The sequence below is a fragment of the Mytilus edulis genome, chromosome 12 (genome assembly GCF_963676685.1).
Source record: "Mytilus edulis chromosome 12, xbMytEdul2.2, whole genome shotgun sequence".
NCBI lineage: Eukaryota > Metazoa > Mollusca > Bivalvia > Mytilida > Mytilidae > Mytilus > Mytilus edulis.
The window spans coordinates 5333855-5351248 of record NC_092355.1 but is presented as its reverse complement, the minus strand read 5'-3'; the positions used below and the strand labels follow the sequence as shown (position 1 = coordinate 5351248).

The following is a 17394-nucleotide window of genomic DNA, read 5'->3' as shown; positions in this document are numbered from 1 at the left end:
TTTATTAGGAAACTAAATATTCAACTCCCTACGGCACAGTGACGTAAGTTAGATTTGGCTTTTATTTTCAGGTCCCTTTTTTGTAATATCGCTCGCCAACTTTTTCGATACTTATTTATCCTTGGCTTTCAAATATTTGGTTCTGAGCATTTCTGATGAAGGTTAATGCGGAAAAATTCTTCATACGCATATATTTTTATTTTTATTTTAGAACAAACAGCTCAATAAAGGCAACAGTAGTATATGGCTGTTCAAACTCATAAATCCATGGACAAAAAACAAAATCGGGGTAACAAACTAAAACTGACGGAAACGCATAAATATAAGAGGAGAACAACGACACAACACTACAATGTAACTAACACACACAGAAACGGACCAAGCATCAGACAAAATCAAACGAGAATAACAAATATAACATCAAAACCAAAAACATGAATTTGGGATAGACAAGTACCGTGACACGTCTTATCGCAATGTCAATTTACACTCAAAAATAAGAGAAAACGAACAATAATATAACAATGGCCATATTCCTGACTTGGTACAGGACATTTTTAAAGGAAAAAATGGTGGGTTGAACCTGGTTTTGTGGCATGCCACACCTCGCACTTTAATGGCAATGTTAAATATAACATAGGTGGTTTGAACCTGGTTTTGTGGCATGCCAAACCTCCCACTTTAATGGCAATGTTAAATATAACATAGAAATGACCTTTTCAACAGTGTCATGTACACACTCTAAACATAAAAGTTAATAATATATTAATTTATTTCAAAGACCAGTCTGTACCAATCATTTCTTATACCTATACCAAACCTATGGCAACTACAATTTTCAATTGCAAACACGTTTTGCAGGATCTCAGTTTTGACGACTTCAAATCTTAGCCTCCTGATTGCACTGTGATTGCTAGTTCCCAATTGACATATAATCCTACTGGCCACGCTATTACCGGTGACTTCAACATAGTTAATAACACTTCCCTACGAAATGTGTAATCGAAAGGTCCAAAATATCGTGAGCCGAAATCCATCAATTGGAAATACAATTTTAAAATTTTGATGGATTTAGTCGGGGATTATTCCAGGCAATGTGCTAAGCGTGAGAGGGAAGACGTAGACACTCTTTCTGAATGGAGTAAGGCAAACAAAAAATTCTCTGAAACTGACGTTATCAAGATGCTTGATTTCTTGATTGACAACATATTTGTTACGTTCGGAGGAGGACGTGTTTTTCACAAGACTATCGTCATTCCAATGGGAACGAATTGTGCCCCTATTCTTGCCGATTTGGTTCTTTATTATTATGAGGCTGACTTCATACAGGAAGAAAGATAAGGAGTTAGCAATATCCTTTAACTCTACTTTCCGCTATATAGATGATGTTCTTTCAGTAAATAATTCAAAATTTGGTGACTATGTCGAATGCATCTATCCCAATGAACTAGAAATAAAGGATACAATAGGTACAGTTAAGTTGGCCTCATATCTTGACTTACATCTAGAAATTGACAATTAGGGTCGATTAAAAAAACAAAACTTTACGACAAAAGAGATGATTTCAGCTTTCCAATTGTGAACTTTCCATTTCTAAGTGGCAACATTCCAGCAGCACCTGCATACGGTGTATCTATCTCCCAATTGATACGATATTCTCGTGCTTGCATTTCCTATCATGATTTTCTCGATAAAGGGTTGTTGCTCACAAGGAAGCTATTAAATCAAGAGTTCCAAATGGTGAAGTTGAAATAATCTCTTCGTAAATTTTACGGACGCCATCACAAGTTGGTTGACCGTTATGGAATAACCGTTTCACAAATGATATCGGATATGTTCCTTACGTCGTAACTGCAGTACCCTTCCCTTTCATTAATGTGACCTACCGAATTGGACTATTTACCGGATTTGTTATAACATAAGCAAACGACGGGTACCACATGTGGAGCAAGATCTGCTTATCCTTCCGGGGCACCTGAGATCACCCCTTGTTTTTGGTGGGGTTTCGTGCTGTTTATTCTTTAGTTTTCTATGTTGTGGTATGTGTACTATTGTTTGTCTGTGTGTCCTTTTCATATTTAGCCATGGCGTTGTCAGTTTATTGCCGATTTATGAGTTTGACTGTCCCTCTGGTATCTTTCGTCCTTCTTTTATCTATGAATATTCATTGTCTACTACACAAAAAAAATACAAGATGGTTTTAAGATTCTAAGTGCTGAAATCGTTTAACTCTTTAATAACATTACATTTTTCATTTTTTATGCAATCCGATATCAGGTTTTTGACTTTGGGCGTTCAAGGTGCAGTTGGTTCTGTCATGCGATTCGAACGGCATATGCTTTTTGTCAGTATTGTTACCATTGTGTTTACCATTGAATTTATATTTTACATAATTCTTACTTGAGTAAATGCATACTTATTTAGGGTATGTACTATCAACTTCACACATTTTTATCGGGGTCTTTGTTAAAAAAATTTACTAGTATATATATATTACTAGTATATGACATTGTATGTCTGATTTTTTTTAGTTACTTGGGATATATGTTTACACAGTGTTGATTGCTGGATTATGCTATTGTCACACTAGCTTATTATGTCTGCATTTAGTTGCTTTACCACTTTTGCATGTAAAACGGAATTTTAAACAACTGTCATAAAAATTAGAGGTTAATCGAGTTATAAAACCAGCCTTAATCCACCATTTTCTTCGGAACGTTTCTTTTTTAATGATTTAAGTTCATCTCTCAGCATATGCAACATAAAAAAGCAACAGCACATAATTCGAAAATTAATTTGTGTCACATACCTACATACCAAATATATTAAATACTACACAAAGTAATTATATATCAAATATTATATGTGTTTTGTCTCTAGTGTATTTTTAAATAACAATATTGAATTGTCTCCGGTGTAATCCTGGTTTGCCCACTTTTGATTATATGCATATTTAAACATAGGGGTAATGGTTGTTTTAACAATTATAGTTTATTTCTGAATAAAAGTCATAATTTTTAACTTTTATTTTACCTGTATTTTTTTATAAATGATACGATATTCTGCTATAAAATCAATGAAAATGTATAAAAATATTTTTTATTTTAATATTTTGAACCGGAAAATGTGTAGAATTTGAAAAAATACCTCTTATTTTACCTGTATTTTTTTTAATTAAAGATACTATATTCTGCTATTAACTTAAGATTGATTGATTGATTGTTGGTTGCTTAACGTCCAGTGGCAAATATTTCATGCATATTCAGGACGAGAACAAGTTCACAATAAATACAATAGGTAGGTTGATACAATAAAGGCCATCTGGGATGATGGTCGGGGAAATTTGGACTGCCACTAGAAAATGAGGATATATTGGATAGGGACAGAAATTTTGCCTTGCAACAGGCCACCTAAGGACCCCTCAAAGAGTTGTTGCAAGGGTTCTTAACGTGCAAAGAGCGTGGCTCTCTCTTTACACGAGGCATCTGATTTAACGTCCCCTTCTGACCGGACGTGACTGCGAACTTGATACATCCCGCACAGCCAAACGGACGCCCCACTTCGGCAAGCGTTTTACTGCCGGTCGGGAGAAGACCAAGTGACTATATGTCTATACCCAAATCCCCCTTGGGGGTTATTAACTCAAGAAAAATGTGCAAAGATATTTTTAATTCGATATAGTTTTCGTAGGAAAATGTATTGAAATTGACAAATATAAATAGACAAAAATGTGAAATCCTTTTACAACTTATCAACAAAAAGTCTTAATTATTGTTGCCTTCTGAAAAATAATGGATTAAAGATTAATATATATATTTTTTTCATTTGAATAAATACACTTTTCTATAATTAATATAAAAAATATCCAATTAATCGTAACAAATAGAATAAAAATGCAACTGCAGCTTAACAAATGCACAATTTGAACAGTAAATCTGTATCTAAACTTAATTGTAGCATTTTCTTATTTATAAAAAAATCAGCAGCTAAGTAAGGACACATCGTTCAACAACTTCAGTAACAATTATATTCAGAAAAAAATTATGAGACAGTAACCAACAACGCAGCACAGATTATAGTGTTCCTAACTTTATTTAGTGTATTTGTCGAAAGGCACAGAAATGTTGACTACAGTCGTATTATAAAGAAAATTAAGACATCACTTGATTTAAAAGACGAGCAGCAGTATTACCTCGTGTTCCACCCCAAATAGTTGAGGACGTTTTGCATAAAAGTTTAGAAGACATTGGTAAAACTGACAACATACTTGCTACAACATTATTTACTGATTATGGGTTGAAGTATATCGCTTTCTATGGAACATCAAAATTATGATGAGACTCCAACATGCCCATCCTACGAGATCAATGGTTAAATGAAGAAGTACCAGACACTAATAGAAAGAAATGTTATCCAGAGTATATAGCAGGAGGAGCCCGCCCACCAAAAAGAAGATACAGAGTAATAGACACTAGATTCCAACTACTGAAAAACAGATACCGACAAGGACATATTACACTATTCTGACATAGCATCCCATCGTGAAGTATTGTAATAAGTGACTTTTTAAATATAATGTTTTGTGACTTTTGAAATGCATATAAAATATACTATTTCCCTTTATTATACATACAGTGCCCATGGTGCTCCATATTACTTATCTTATCAGAGTGCTTTATTTATTCCCTATGTAATGCACTTATAAAGTTTGATTCATATATTATATAAATTATGTTTTCAATAAAAGATAATTTGTATTGCAGTATCTATATCATGAAAATCATTCTTTATCCTAATCTTTATTTATATTTTTATCTTGTTGAATGAACGACGGCAGTCTTCCGGGGTCACCTCGATATCTAATTAGATAGCGTGTAGACTGAAAAACACACGAAATGCTGATACATGTTATCAAGCCAATGCATTGTAAAATGTTTATTCTAATATAATTCTTATATCATTTGCATATCTATAAATACTTGAATTGGATTGGTCTAGTAGAGTTTTTCTCTTGGTTTACACTTCGATAAACCATGTTTCCGAAACTACTTTTGTAATCTATTCATGCGCGATACACATTCTTGCAGGGATACTTGGATTCTCTGCAAGTTGAGATTATAAAACAATTGCATAACAGTTGTTTATATTCTAATGCATATATAACCAAAAGAAAAGAAATAAAATAAATGCACTAAAGCTTCGAAAATGAATAAAAATAAAATTTAAATAAAATTCCGGGAAATTTCACGAATGATTTGACGAACTCACGTCATGGCAAAACACGACGTCATACGATTGAAAACTTTCAGACGGAAGATTATTTCGTTACTTGTACGCTTCAAATTCGGATAGTTTCTAATTAAAATGAAGTTTTTGAGGTAGGTGCTAGTTCATTTTAGATTCTGTTGCATTTATCAAACATTTAAGTTTTTATAGAAAGTCAAGATGGCGGCGTACTCATTAGTTACGACACGCCATTGTGCTTCTGATGGTACATGTAGTAGCCATCAAAGTAATAATGTAAATTAATAATTGCGTATGTTTGGCCGAAGAATTATAAGGATTAAACACATTTTTTCTAGAGGTTATTGATGTGTAAACCGGGTCTCTAACTCACAAACTTGACATAAACGTCCTTCGGACTTTTATTCAGTTTGTGAGTTAACCGCCCCGGTTTACACATCAATAACCTCTAGAAAAAATGTGTTTAATCCTATAATGACGTCCTTATTACGCTTTGTAAACAAAGCCGTGTTCTAATGAGCACAACATATGTTTGACACATGCGCACAAACTTACTGTTTAAATTAACGTTATTTCCATCGTTATCCTTTAAAATATATACATTTAGGCAGCTAACATAAACTTTTATAATATATTTTTATTAAACAACATATATTTATCCTGCTCGTAGTTTTTAAACTTATCAAATATGAAATGCAATGCACAGAGTCCTCGAGGAGGAAACGGGAACAGCCAAACATTTTTACGGTAATTTCGTACGCTTCGACATAAAAATACTGTATTTGTCCTATTAGAATCGAAATAATTCCTTCATGTCATGCTCTATGCTCATTTTAACATGGGTAGGCATTATATTTGACCACATTTTACACCTCGCTAACGCTCAGTGTAAAATATCGACAAATATAATGCCTACCCATGTTAAAATGAGCATAGAGCATGACATGAAGGAATTATTTCTTAATTTTAGTTTTTTAATACTTAAGATACACTTTTTAGTATGTAATAAATCAAATATGGGAAACTGGGTCAAATTGTTACACATGAATTTTACAGCTTATGCAGCTATAATTTTGATTCACAAGTAGTTGGCTCATAGTTAAAACAAGATATCATTTATAAAAAAAAATAATGATGTTCCAACTAAAGTTTTTATTCAATGTTGCATTAAGATTTTCCATTCACCCAATTAGTTACCGATTTATCTTGAAATAAAGGATACCAAAGATACAGCGAAGACTATTATTATCGTGGCTTACATTTCCATTCTCAATTTTATCACATCATGGAAATTGACAATGAGTGTCGCTTGAGAACGAAACATTACGACAAAAGATATGATTTCAGCTTCTCAATTTTGATCTTTCCATTTGTATGGAGCAAAATTCCAACAGCATATGGAGTATTTAATTTTAATTGTATTTAAAAGTTTGCACTTTCACTCATATGATTTTTCCGATATAGGTTTGCTGCTTACAATGAAGCTTTCAAAACAAAAGTTAGACATTGTGAAATTGAAGTCACCTCTTTGAAAATGTCACGTTATGATATCTGTTTCACAGATGGCGACAGATATATTTCAATTATCACAACAACAATCCGATTGTCTTTTCTTTGAATTAAACTTATACCGGGATTGTACTTTAGTGAGCAAATAACGGATGTCATATGTGTGAAGCAAACCTCTATCAGGGAAATCATCATTAGTGGAATGCAAACTATGAAAAACGTACCTCAAGTTTCATACATGTATATCATTTGTATATAGCTACCTGTTATAAATTTTCTCTGCCTTCATTCGTATATATTTGCTTGTCGTGTTATGACGTGTTATGTTGGCTTTACAACCATTTAGTCACACACTTACCTTGTGATTTTTTTTTTCTGAGAAAATTTCATAGACAAGATGATTTCATGTATACATGATTTTGTCCATGTTTGATATAGCATATGCTATTGCTACCAGTTTACCGATACTATTTATCCGAGTGACATACGGCAAGAATGTATGGCATATTTCAAATTAATCATTTTGTGTTAGGAGGCCACCATTTAATTGTCGAAAGTTGGAGTAGTGTAGGAGAAATTTAAAAATGAATACCTGCATGTGCAAAAGACAGGATACAATATTATAATACACAATATTACAATACGATTAAAAATAGCAATTGGGCTATTTTTTTATTCAATGTTATGTGAATAAATAACGCAAAAGAAATGAGTCATTGTCAGTGAAAGTTTATACCGGGTGAATAATAATAAAAGAATGAGACCCTTATGCTTGAACTCTCATAATATGTCTCCTTTAAATATGATTTGAATGTTAAAATTAGGTTGGTCTCGACATTAAATTAACAACACGATGGGTGCCAAGTGGGGAGCAGGACCTTCTTACCCTTCTCAAACACACGGCCTTATCCCAGTTTTTTTGTACGGTTCGTGTTGCTGAGTGTTCAGTTTTTCTATGACGTATTTAAGGGATAATTTAATTAAGATAAATACACGTCATCAGGGAACGCCCATTTTTTTAGGGGGGAGACTTTCTATAACACTGAAGTCCTGTGCTTCTCTGATTGGAAGGTCATGTTTGTTATAAATATTGTTTGATAGATAAATCAAAGCTAAAGTTTACAAAAATAAAAAATGAATGCTGAAAGCTCTTTTTCTAACTACATGGTTGAAACGTAATAGGTTCAGTATAGGAATTTAAAAGTGCTAATCTATAGAGTTTGTAAACAAAGCAATGTGGATTCTCCCAAATGCCGCATTACCCTATGTTTTTGTTGATCCTAAAAATGGGGTTTCGTTTGTACTTTAATGAATGATATGTGAAAGCTTCCTATTTCTAAAGCTAAAAAAGGTATTTCAAGACATGGATTTGCATTAAAGTCAATAGGAGATTTTTTACTGAATTTACCCCTCTATATTGTGGTGTGTCGTTTGGTCAGTTCGTCTCTTGCTATACTTTCAGTTCGTATTTGATCTATAAGAGATTGATTATCCTTTGGTATATTTTGCTTCTGTCTCTTTCATTTCAAACAAAAATTGTTAGTATCATCAATCAGTCGCATCATGCCTTCAGTGAACACGTAAATATAGAATATTATCAATTTATACAATTAATTACAATGGGCTGCAGCTGTGATATGCCATACATATACATAATAAACTTTAACAAACAATTAATAATATAGGAGATGGTCTGGTACGGGGTCCTTAATTTTTTTCTTTCATTTTTATACCTTTTTTCTCATTATTTTGTAAATCATTCTCGATCTTTCTTTATATATTTTGTACATTATGCTCTTTACTTTATATATTTTGTAAATTATGCTCTTTTCTTTATATATATTTTGTACATTATGCTCGTTTCTATATATATATATATATATATATTGTACATTATGCTCTTTTCTTTATATATATATTTTGTACATTATGCTCTTTACTTTATATATTTTGTACATTATGCTCTTTACTTTATATATTTTGTACATTATGCTCTTTTCTTTATATATATATTTTGTACATTATGCTCTTTACTTTATATATTTTGTACATTATGCTCTTTTCTTTATATATTTTGTACATTATGCTCTTTACTTCATATATATTTTGTACATTATGCTCTTTTCTTTATATATTTGGACATTATGCTATTTTCTTTATATCTTTTGTACATTATGCTCTTTACTTTATATATTTTGTACATTATGCTCTTTACTTTATATATTTTGTACATTATGTTCTTTTCTTTATATATTTTGTACATTATGCACTTTTCTTTATATATTTTTTCTTTATATATTTTGTAAATTATGCTCTTTTCTTTATATATTTTGTGCATTATGCTCTTTTCTTTATTTATTTTGTACATTATGCTCTTTTCTTTATATATTTTGTACATAATGCTCTTTTCTTTATATATTTTGTACATTATGCTCTTTTCTTTAAATATTTTGTACATTATACTCTTTTCTTTATAAATTTTTTCTTTATATATTTTGTACATTATTCTCTTTTCTTTAAATATTTTGTACATTATACTCTTTTCTTTATAAATTTTTTCTTTATATATTTTGTACATTATGCTCTTTTCTTTATATATTTTGTGCATTATACTCTCTTCTTTATAAATTTTTTCTTTATATATTTTGTACATTATGCTCTTTTCTTTAAATATTTTGTACATTATACTCTTTTCTTTATAAATTTTTTCTTTATATATTTTGTACATTATGCTCTTTTTTTTATATATTTTGTACATTATGCTCTTTTCTTTATATATTTTGTACATTATGCTCTTTTCTTTATTTATTTTGTACATTATGCTCTTTTCTTTATATATTTTGTACATAATGCTCTTTTCTTTATATATTTTGTACATTATGCTCTTTTCTTTAAATATTTTGTACATTATACTCTTTTCTTTATAAATTTTTTCTTTATATATTTTGTACATTATGCTCTTTTCTTTATATATTTTGTGCATTATACTCTTTTCTTTATAAATTTTTTCTTTATATATTTTGTACATTATGCTCTTTTCTTTAAATATTTTGTACATTATACTCTTTTCTTTATAAATTTTTTCTTTATATATTTTGTACATTATGCTCTTTTCTTTATATATTTTGTGCATTATGCTCTTTTCTTTATATATTTTGTACATTATGCTCTTTACTTTATATATTTTGTACATTATACTCTTTTCTTTATATATTTTGTACATTATGCTCTTTACTTTATATGTCAGCAACACATTGTTTTCTTTCATTTAAAGTTTTTTTGTCTTTTTATGTCTATTATTTATTTTTAACATTTTTTGCTGCATGTTTTCGTCATTTCTACGTATTCTGTAAACCTCATCCAGACCCTCGTTTTAGTTGCTACTGGTCATCTGTAACATCTGGTTTTAAAAATAAATATATAATGCATAAATTGTTCTTGTTCCTATCAATTGTTTAGGGTTGCTTCTTCATATACAAGGTATGTAAGATTTAATTTATAAATACTTTATTTCCGTACAAAAGGAGAGAAAATATTTAAAATGCTATCTTTGCTGTCTTGAAGATATTGACTGCAAAACATTTATTTCTCAGTCAATAACGGTAAAATGGAAAACCAATTTTCGAATCTTTTCGCTGGATGCTATCTAATTTATAGGAGAGACGTATATCTAATGTATTTTTGACAAAGTTTTCAATTGATGTCTGAAATAAGGTTGTGGCGATTTACTGATTGATCAAGATAAGCTGTTCAAAATTTTGACCATTTCAGATTATTCATCTAAAACTCGTCAAACGTATGTTTCAGAATAACTTTAGCATGATTTCAAGAACCATCATGATATCTTCACACAATGTTTTGTTCATTCAGTAACGTATGTAGTACCGTGTATCGAAGACATTTTAATTAGTGATCGACTTACACTATGCGTTTTTGGTAAGGTGTTTTTGTTCATGTGTTTGTAAAATGAAAATAACTACTATATATGGTATATGTTTCGCCATTATTTACTTTCTATGTTTGGTTTATAGATATAAGGAGATGTGATTTGAGTGGCATTGAGAAAACTCTCTGATTTATTTATGTTTTTTTGTTATTTGAATACGTTTATTCTTGTTCGTTGCGTTATGTTATAGGCAAACCACCATGGGTCTTAAGTTAACAGTGTGTGTGTTAGTGTTCGTGGTATATGCAGCACATGGTAAGATAAATTTTATATACTTTACAAATAATTTTTGTACCATACAGTTCTAATTGATATTGACGATTCGTTGCTGAACGAAATTAAGTATCATAAACGTACGTGATTTGTTAAGAATATGACAAATGATTTTTAAGGTTGAGAGTTTGAACACTGCATATGCAGGTGCAGCGATCGACTGTAATCTTAATTGACCAGGAGTGTACCTTTCCTGCCGAAAGTCTGTAGTTCTTTCTTGGCACTCCAGCTTCTTCTGTCAATAAAAATGTGCTGCCATGATACAACCAAAAGTGTTAACACTCCAGCTCCTTCTGTCAAAACAAATGTGCTGCCACGATACAACCAAAAGTGTTAATAGTGGCATTAAACAACACTCAATCAATCAATCAATTCATAAAATGCGAGTATGGTCTTGAGAAAACGATGATAGTCCGCCGGAAGGGGACGATAAATGGCAGACTCGTGTTAAAAGAGAGCCATATCTCTTGCACGTTAAAGACTCACTTCTAGATTTCGGAAAGAGTACTAGGCTAATGCCGCTACAAGGCAGCACTCGCACCCGCAAAGTAAAAAGGGATAAATATAATTTGCAAAACTTCTTTCCCAATCCACTATAAATAAATATGTTTAAACTAAATGGAGATATAAAATGGAAAGGAGTAGCTGGAGTATCTTCGTACTATTGTAAAATTGTGAGCTGGTCAAAATAATTTAATTATTGGAAATGCAAGTTGTAAATACCAATACACAAAAGGTACATTGATGAATGCAAATTAAAAAAAATTAAAAATATAAATAAATGGTATATTACCGTAAACTCTCCAGCAGAGTCAAATGGAGTTATTTACTGTAGTAATTAATATTTATATGTCACCATGCGGCCTTCGACAAACCAATACCTCATGGTAAGATATGAAAAATCCCGATATGACAGGTGCTCTTCGTTATATTATTTCAGTTGGAGCTAGTCAGTCAGCTAAAGATGACAAACAGAGGTATCGTGCACTTCGTAATCATGATTTATATATTATTTAAGTTGAAGCTGTTTGATCTTCGTAATTCATAATGTATATATTATTTAAGTTGAAGATGTTCGATCTTCGTAATTCATAATGTATATATTATTTAAGTTGAAGCTGTTCGATCTTCGTAATTCATAATGTATATATTATTTAAGTTGAGTATGTTCGGTCAGCTAAAAATGACGAACAGAGGTGCTCTTTGTAATACATGATTTATATATTATTTAAGTTGAAGCTGTATATTGTCTTCGTAATTCATGATATATATATATTATTTAAGTTGAAGCTGGTCGATCAGGTAAAAAACACGGACAAAGGTTTTGTCATTACTACGATGTAGACGAGTATGCTCCGTCACGTAACACATGGGAGAAAGCCAGGAAACATTGTCAAAGAAAAGGGGGAGATTTGGTACAGATTAGTAGCCCTAATGAAGATTACCGTGTCAACAAAATGCTGGAAGACGTCATAAACAGTAACGTATTATTTACCTTGCTATTTATCACGGGTGTCATTCGGTTTATCGAGAGAAATGATCGTGAAAGAATATCTAACGGCGGTCAAGTATTGAGAGACGATCGTGAAAGTTCTGGTAACGGATCGTGAAAGACATTTAATCGAGAAGACATATGAAAGGTCAGTAAATATTCCAATTTAATTAATTACACAGACACATTTACGACAAAATATAACTGTCTGTCAAAATGGTTCAATATTATGATCAGTATGTCAGAATATCCAGTTTTGAAAAGTACATAGTTATTACAAAACGACAAAAGGCAGATTGCTTCTCGACATTTCAATGACATAAAAAATGTAAACAAACACGATTTTTTCACAAATTCGACTAGATACACTACTTTTATCAGAATAAGGGCATTGTATTTGAATTAATTAAACGGTTCTCATAGTTATTTTGTATAAATATAATCTGAAACTTGGTAAATAAAGAACTATTTATACAAACTTGATTTTTTGGATCGTGAAAGATCACGTACCGCATTTTTGAAGATCGTGAAAGATCTGATGCTACGAAGACGTTCAAATTATTCTTCAATTATATGACCATTGATATTTGATATTGGTATTGTGAAAGGCTAGATAGGTCAACATTCTCAATAGGTTTAAGCATTTCAAAGTATTAATATTTTCAGAAAATGAAAGAAAAAGAAATAACAACTACTGCAATAAGAAAAGACAATGGGTGACAAAACGCCGAAAAAAACAATCCAGTGAAGTTGAGCCAATGGAAGAGGTTGAAGATGCAGATAATGTTACAGAAGCAACACACGAATATTGTGAAGATGAAGTGGAAATTAATGAGATAGTTAAGTTATTACCAATTGTTATCAAAGAAATAGCAAGGTTTGGATTCCTACAGTATCTTTTAATGTTGTTCAATCTAATAGCAAATAAGAAATTCGACTTTTCAAATATTTGCTTTTAATTGTTTTGTTACATTTTAAGATTTTGGAGTACACCCACAACAATATTAATGCGGTATCCGTTTAAAGAAACCAAGCAGTTCCGGTTCATTGGTAAAATTCTATTTCATGGACCTTTTCAAAGGTTTATGACTGGATATAAAACACTGATTTCTGATTACTAGTATTAAATCTGGTCACGCATTTTCTTTCACGATCGAAATAAAGCAAGTTCAACAAATATACTATCATAAGTAAAGCAAACAAGTCATTACAGCATTTGCGCTTTGGTATTCTATAGTATGTACTACATGTATATACGGGTGCCACATGTGGAGCAGGATCTGCTTACCCTTCCGGAGCACCTGAGATCACACCTAGTTTTTGGTGGGGTTCGTGTTGTTTATTCTTTAGTTTTCTATTTTGTGTCATGTGTACTATTGTTTTTCTGTTTGTCTTTTTCATTTTTAGCCATGGCGTTGTCAGTTTGTTTTAGATTTACGAGTTTGACTGTCCCTTTGGTATCTTTCGTCCCTCTTTTATATAATTAAATCAATCCTTATCTGCGTTGTTTATAAAGAACTTAAAAAGTTCTGTTGCACAAAATGTTGGTTATCGTTCAATCCCAAATTACATGAAATGTGCTGTTTTTGCTTTGATTTTTTGTTTGATGGATAACATTTTGGTTTAAACGTTGCATATCCATATGATTGGCTAACTAGAGTCGGCCTGCCTGAAGGGCACTAGACCGATTCACAGAGCTTAACCTTTCTCACTTATTAAGACACGTTATTAGTTGTTGTTTGTTAACTTTCGAGGTAAAGTGTTTAATAGAAAAAAAGATAATAGCTTTAATGTTCATCCTTATCAAAATAGTTACAGGCTTCAACCACTTGCAGATTTATCAAATGGTAAAAGAAATACTGATTTCTGATTACTATATTAAATCTGGTCACGCATTTTCTTTCACGATCGAAATAATACGTTGCCTGATCTTTCACGATCAAGTTTGATGGAAATTCAACAAATTCAAGGTTTTCATAAACAAATTAACGCTTTTAATGGAAGAATATACTTTAATTTTACTGTACTATCAGATACACCAAAGATTAAATTTCAAATATATCATGATATTCTGAAATATGACCATTATAGGTACAAAAAGTGTGTTATTTGTAATTAATTTCATAGACACGCATTGCGCCTTTTGTGTTTTTTCAAAAAGTACTTCATATTTTCTTCATCTTCTTTCACAGTTATGTTGAGGAAGTTAAACCATTTTGACAGACATATTTTTTTGTTCGGATTTGTTCCGCGTTTTGAAAATTAAGCGATTTTTTCAAAAATTCTGAACTAGAATGTACATTAAATGTCTTTCACGATCCGTTACCCGAACTTTCACGATCGTCTCTCAATACTTGACCGCCGTTAGATATTCTTTCACGATCATTTCTCTCGATAAACCGAATGACACCCGTGTTTATTATAACAATGGACTTGGAATATAGAGAATAAATTGCTAAACAAATTAAGTGAAATACAGAAACGACGGAACCCCATCCACAACCTCATACATTGTTCTGGTACTATCTTAAACGATTTGAGCTTGAAGCTGTTGAAATGACATCCAGGTTCTGCTATTTAATCGAATCATTTAATTTAAGATTTCTATCACAGTAATATGACATGGTTATAAATACCTCTACTTGGGACTTATTTCATTTTATTTACTACTTCGTGTCACAGGTACTTGTGAATATGGATAGTCGACCTTGCTATGGATAGAAACAAGTGCCTGTGCTTCGTGTCCAGTCTATTGGTAAAGATCCGTACATATTTTCTTCTGCAAAAAAAAATACCATTAATAACCTTTATTTGGTGATCTGAATACATTACACGTCATATGTCTTCAACATAATACAGAAGATGATTCATGAAAGAAAATTGTGAACACGATTCGATTGAACAGTGAAGAATGTTCACTCCTCTTAATTTTGATTTGGCAGTTGCTATTTGTCCGGCTAGCCGGACGAATAGTACCAGGACTATTTGTCCGGCCAATACAATGCGCATGTCACTATAATATTTGTGTGTGCGTGTAATATTATCTTTAGCATCACCAGGGGGTAGCACATGTTTGAAATCTTTAGTGTTAGGGCCTAATCTTGTTACTGGTAATTGAAATTGTTTTCTTCATACTAGTATATAGTCCAATGTGGATAACGAATAATTAGAATAAAATCATATATATCCCATATTTTTTTATATAAGAAGAGAGAAGAATTTACTTGTAAAACAAACTCGGGTAGTGTTTGACTCGTGCATTTTAAGTTAACGTAAAGGATTTTGTCTAGCTGAAAAGGGTACAAAATTAGTATGTCTGTAGCTGTCAAAGAGAATTATAGACCCCTTGACATAAAGTTATCCATATTTTGAGTGAGGGGATCGGGTGTCACAGTGTACTCCTTTTCTTTTCTTGTCTTGCAAGACTAATTTTTGGATTATAACTAAGCTAAATTTCATTCAGTTAGACCTGCAATTGTAAAGGCCTTTTTCAACTACACTTGCTTTGAGCATCTTTTCCACCTATACACAGCTGTAGCGAATCAAATAATTTTGTAAAACTAATTCTCCGATCAATTATATATAATTATCTTTTATTTCCCATTTTCCTTGTGATTTCAATTTTTTAGAGTCCCTTTCATAAGATTATATCATTCTTGGAAGCTCATAATATCGTGTTCCATTGTCAAATTCCGAAAACTGCAAAATTTATCACAAATATTTCAGCCATGATCTTAAAATTGAAAATCAGTGATCAGATTACACGCGCCCCCTTGGTGCTATTGAAGATAATGTTACACGCACTTCCGAACGCACATTATATGACATGCGCATTACAATGGCCGGACAAATAGCCCTGGCACTATTCGTCCGGCTAGCCGGACAAATAGCCACTCCGTTTTGATTTTTTTCCAGATTTGCGAAATCTTAGTGTTTTATCGATGGATTGCCATTAAAAGAAATCCCAATTAACAACTTCTTTTTATAATTTTATAACATTGCTTAAAAAAGTTATATTTTAAATTGCTATAATATCCTTGTTTTTTCATATTATTTTCAAAGAAAAGTGTGCCAGTGTTAAATGTATGAAAAGTCTAGAGAGAATTATTTCCCGCCAAATTTTCAGTGATTTATATATCTCGAAAATAAGCACACAAATCTTCAGTTTTTTCTGCTTTTTTAGTACCTTTTTTCTACTATCAATTTATAAAATTTCTTTAAAAACCTTCTTATTTTGAAACAGAGTAGGCTAGCGAACATCTTTAATAGCAAAACTTGGATGTACATTCATTATCTATTTTCAGAGGGAAATGGCGATGGATGGTACATTGGAGCCAAATATGTAAACGGAGAATGGCGAATGGCAGATGGATCTCCAATGTGGTACACTAATTTCCCTAAATACGTCCAAGAAGCCTTTATGATGTCAGACTCTCCATCTGACACAGCACGTATTACAAATTTCGCTGCCATATTTTATGACGTCACAGCGAATGGTTATGAAACGTACAACTGGGGTTACGTTTCACCTAGGGACAGAAGTAAATTAGGAACGATCTGCGAAATAAAGAAATGTTAAATATGAAATAAAGGTTATCAAAAGTAATCTTTATGCTTATAGTTCTTATCTTATTCTTTTAAAAAGACCGTCTAGCATATTGCATTGCTCATCGAACCAAATAAAAATGTTATGCATGTCCATTCGATCAGGATCATTTTTTTTTTTATGTCCTATCGAATTAAGCTGATTACCGGGTTTGTAACTAACATTAGCAACACAACGGTGCCTCGTGTGGAGCAGGATCTGCCTCTAACCCTTCTGGAACACCAGAGATCACCCCAGTGTTCGTGTTGCTCAGTCTTTAGTTTTATGTGTTGTCTTTTGTTTACTATTGTTTATTATTTTCAATGTTTAGCCATGTCATTGTCA

The 17394-nt window shown here is 31.7% G+C and overlaps 1 protein-coding gene across 1 annotated transcript; it reads left to right on the top strand.

Annotated features, from left to right (window-relative positions):
- Nucleotides 1-10206: 10206 nt before the first annotated feature.
- LOC139499409 (uncharacterized) lies at nt 10207-17070 on the top strand. The gene is made up of 4 exons (XM_071288087.1): nt 10207-10233; nt 10890-10954; nt 12257-12451; nt 16769-17070. The coding sequence occupies exons 2-4, from the start codon at nt 10900-10902 to the stop codon at nt 17041-17043; spliced, it is 525 nt and encodes a 174-aa protein (XP_071144188.1). The 5' UTR covers nt 10207-10233; nt 10890-10899; the 3' UTR covers nt 17044-17070.
- Nucleotides 17071-17394: the final 324 nt, after the last annotated feature.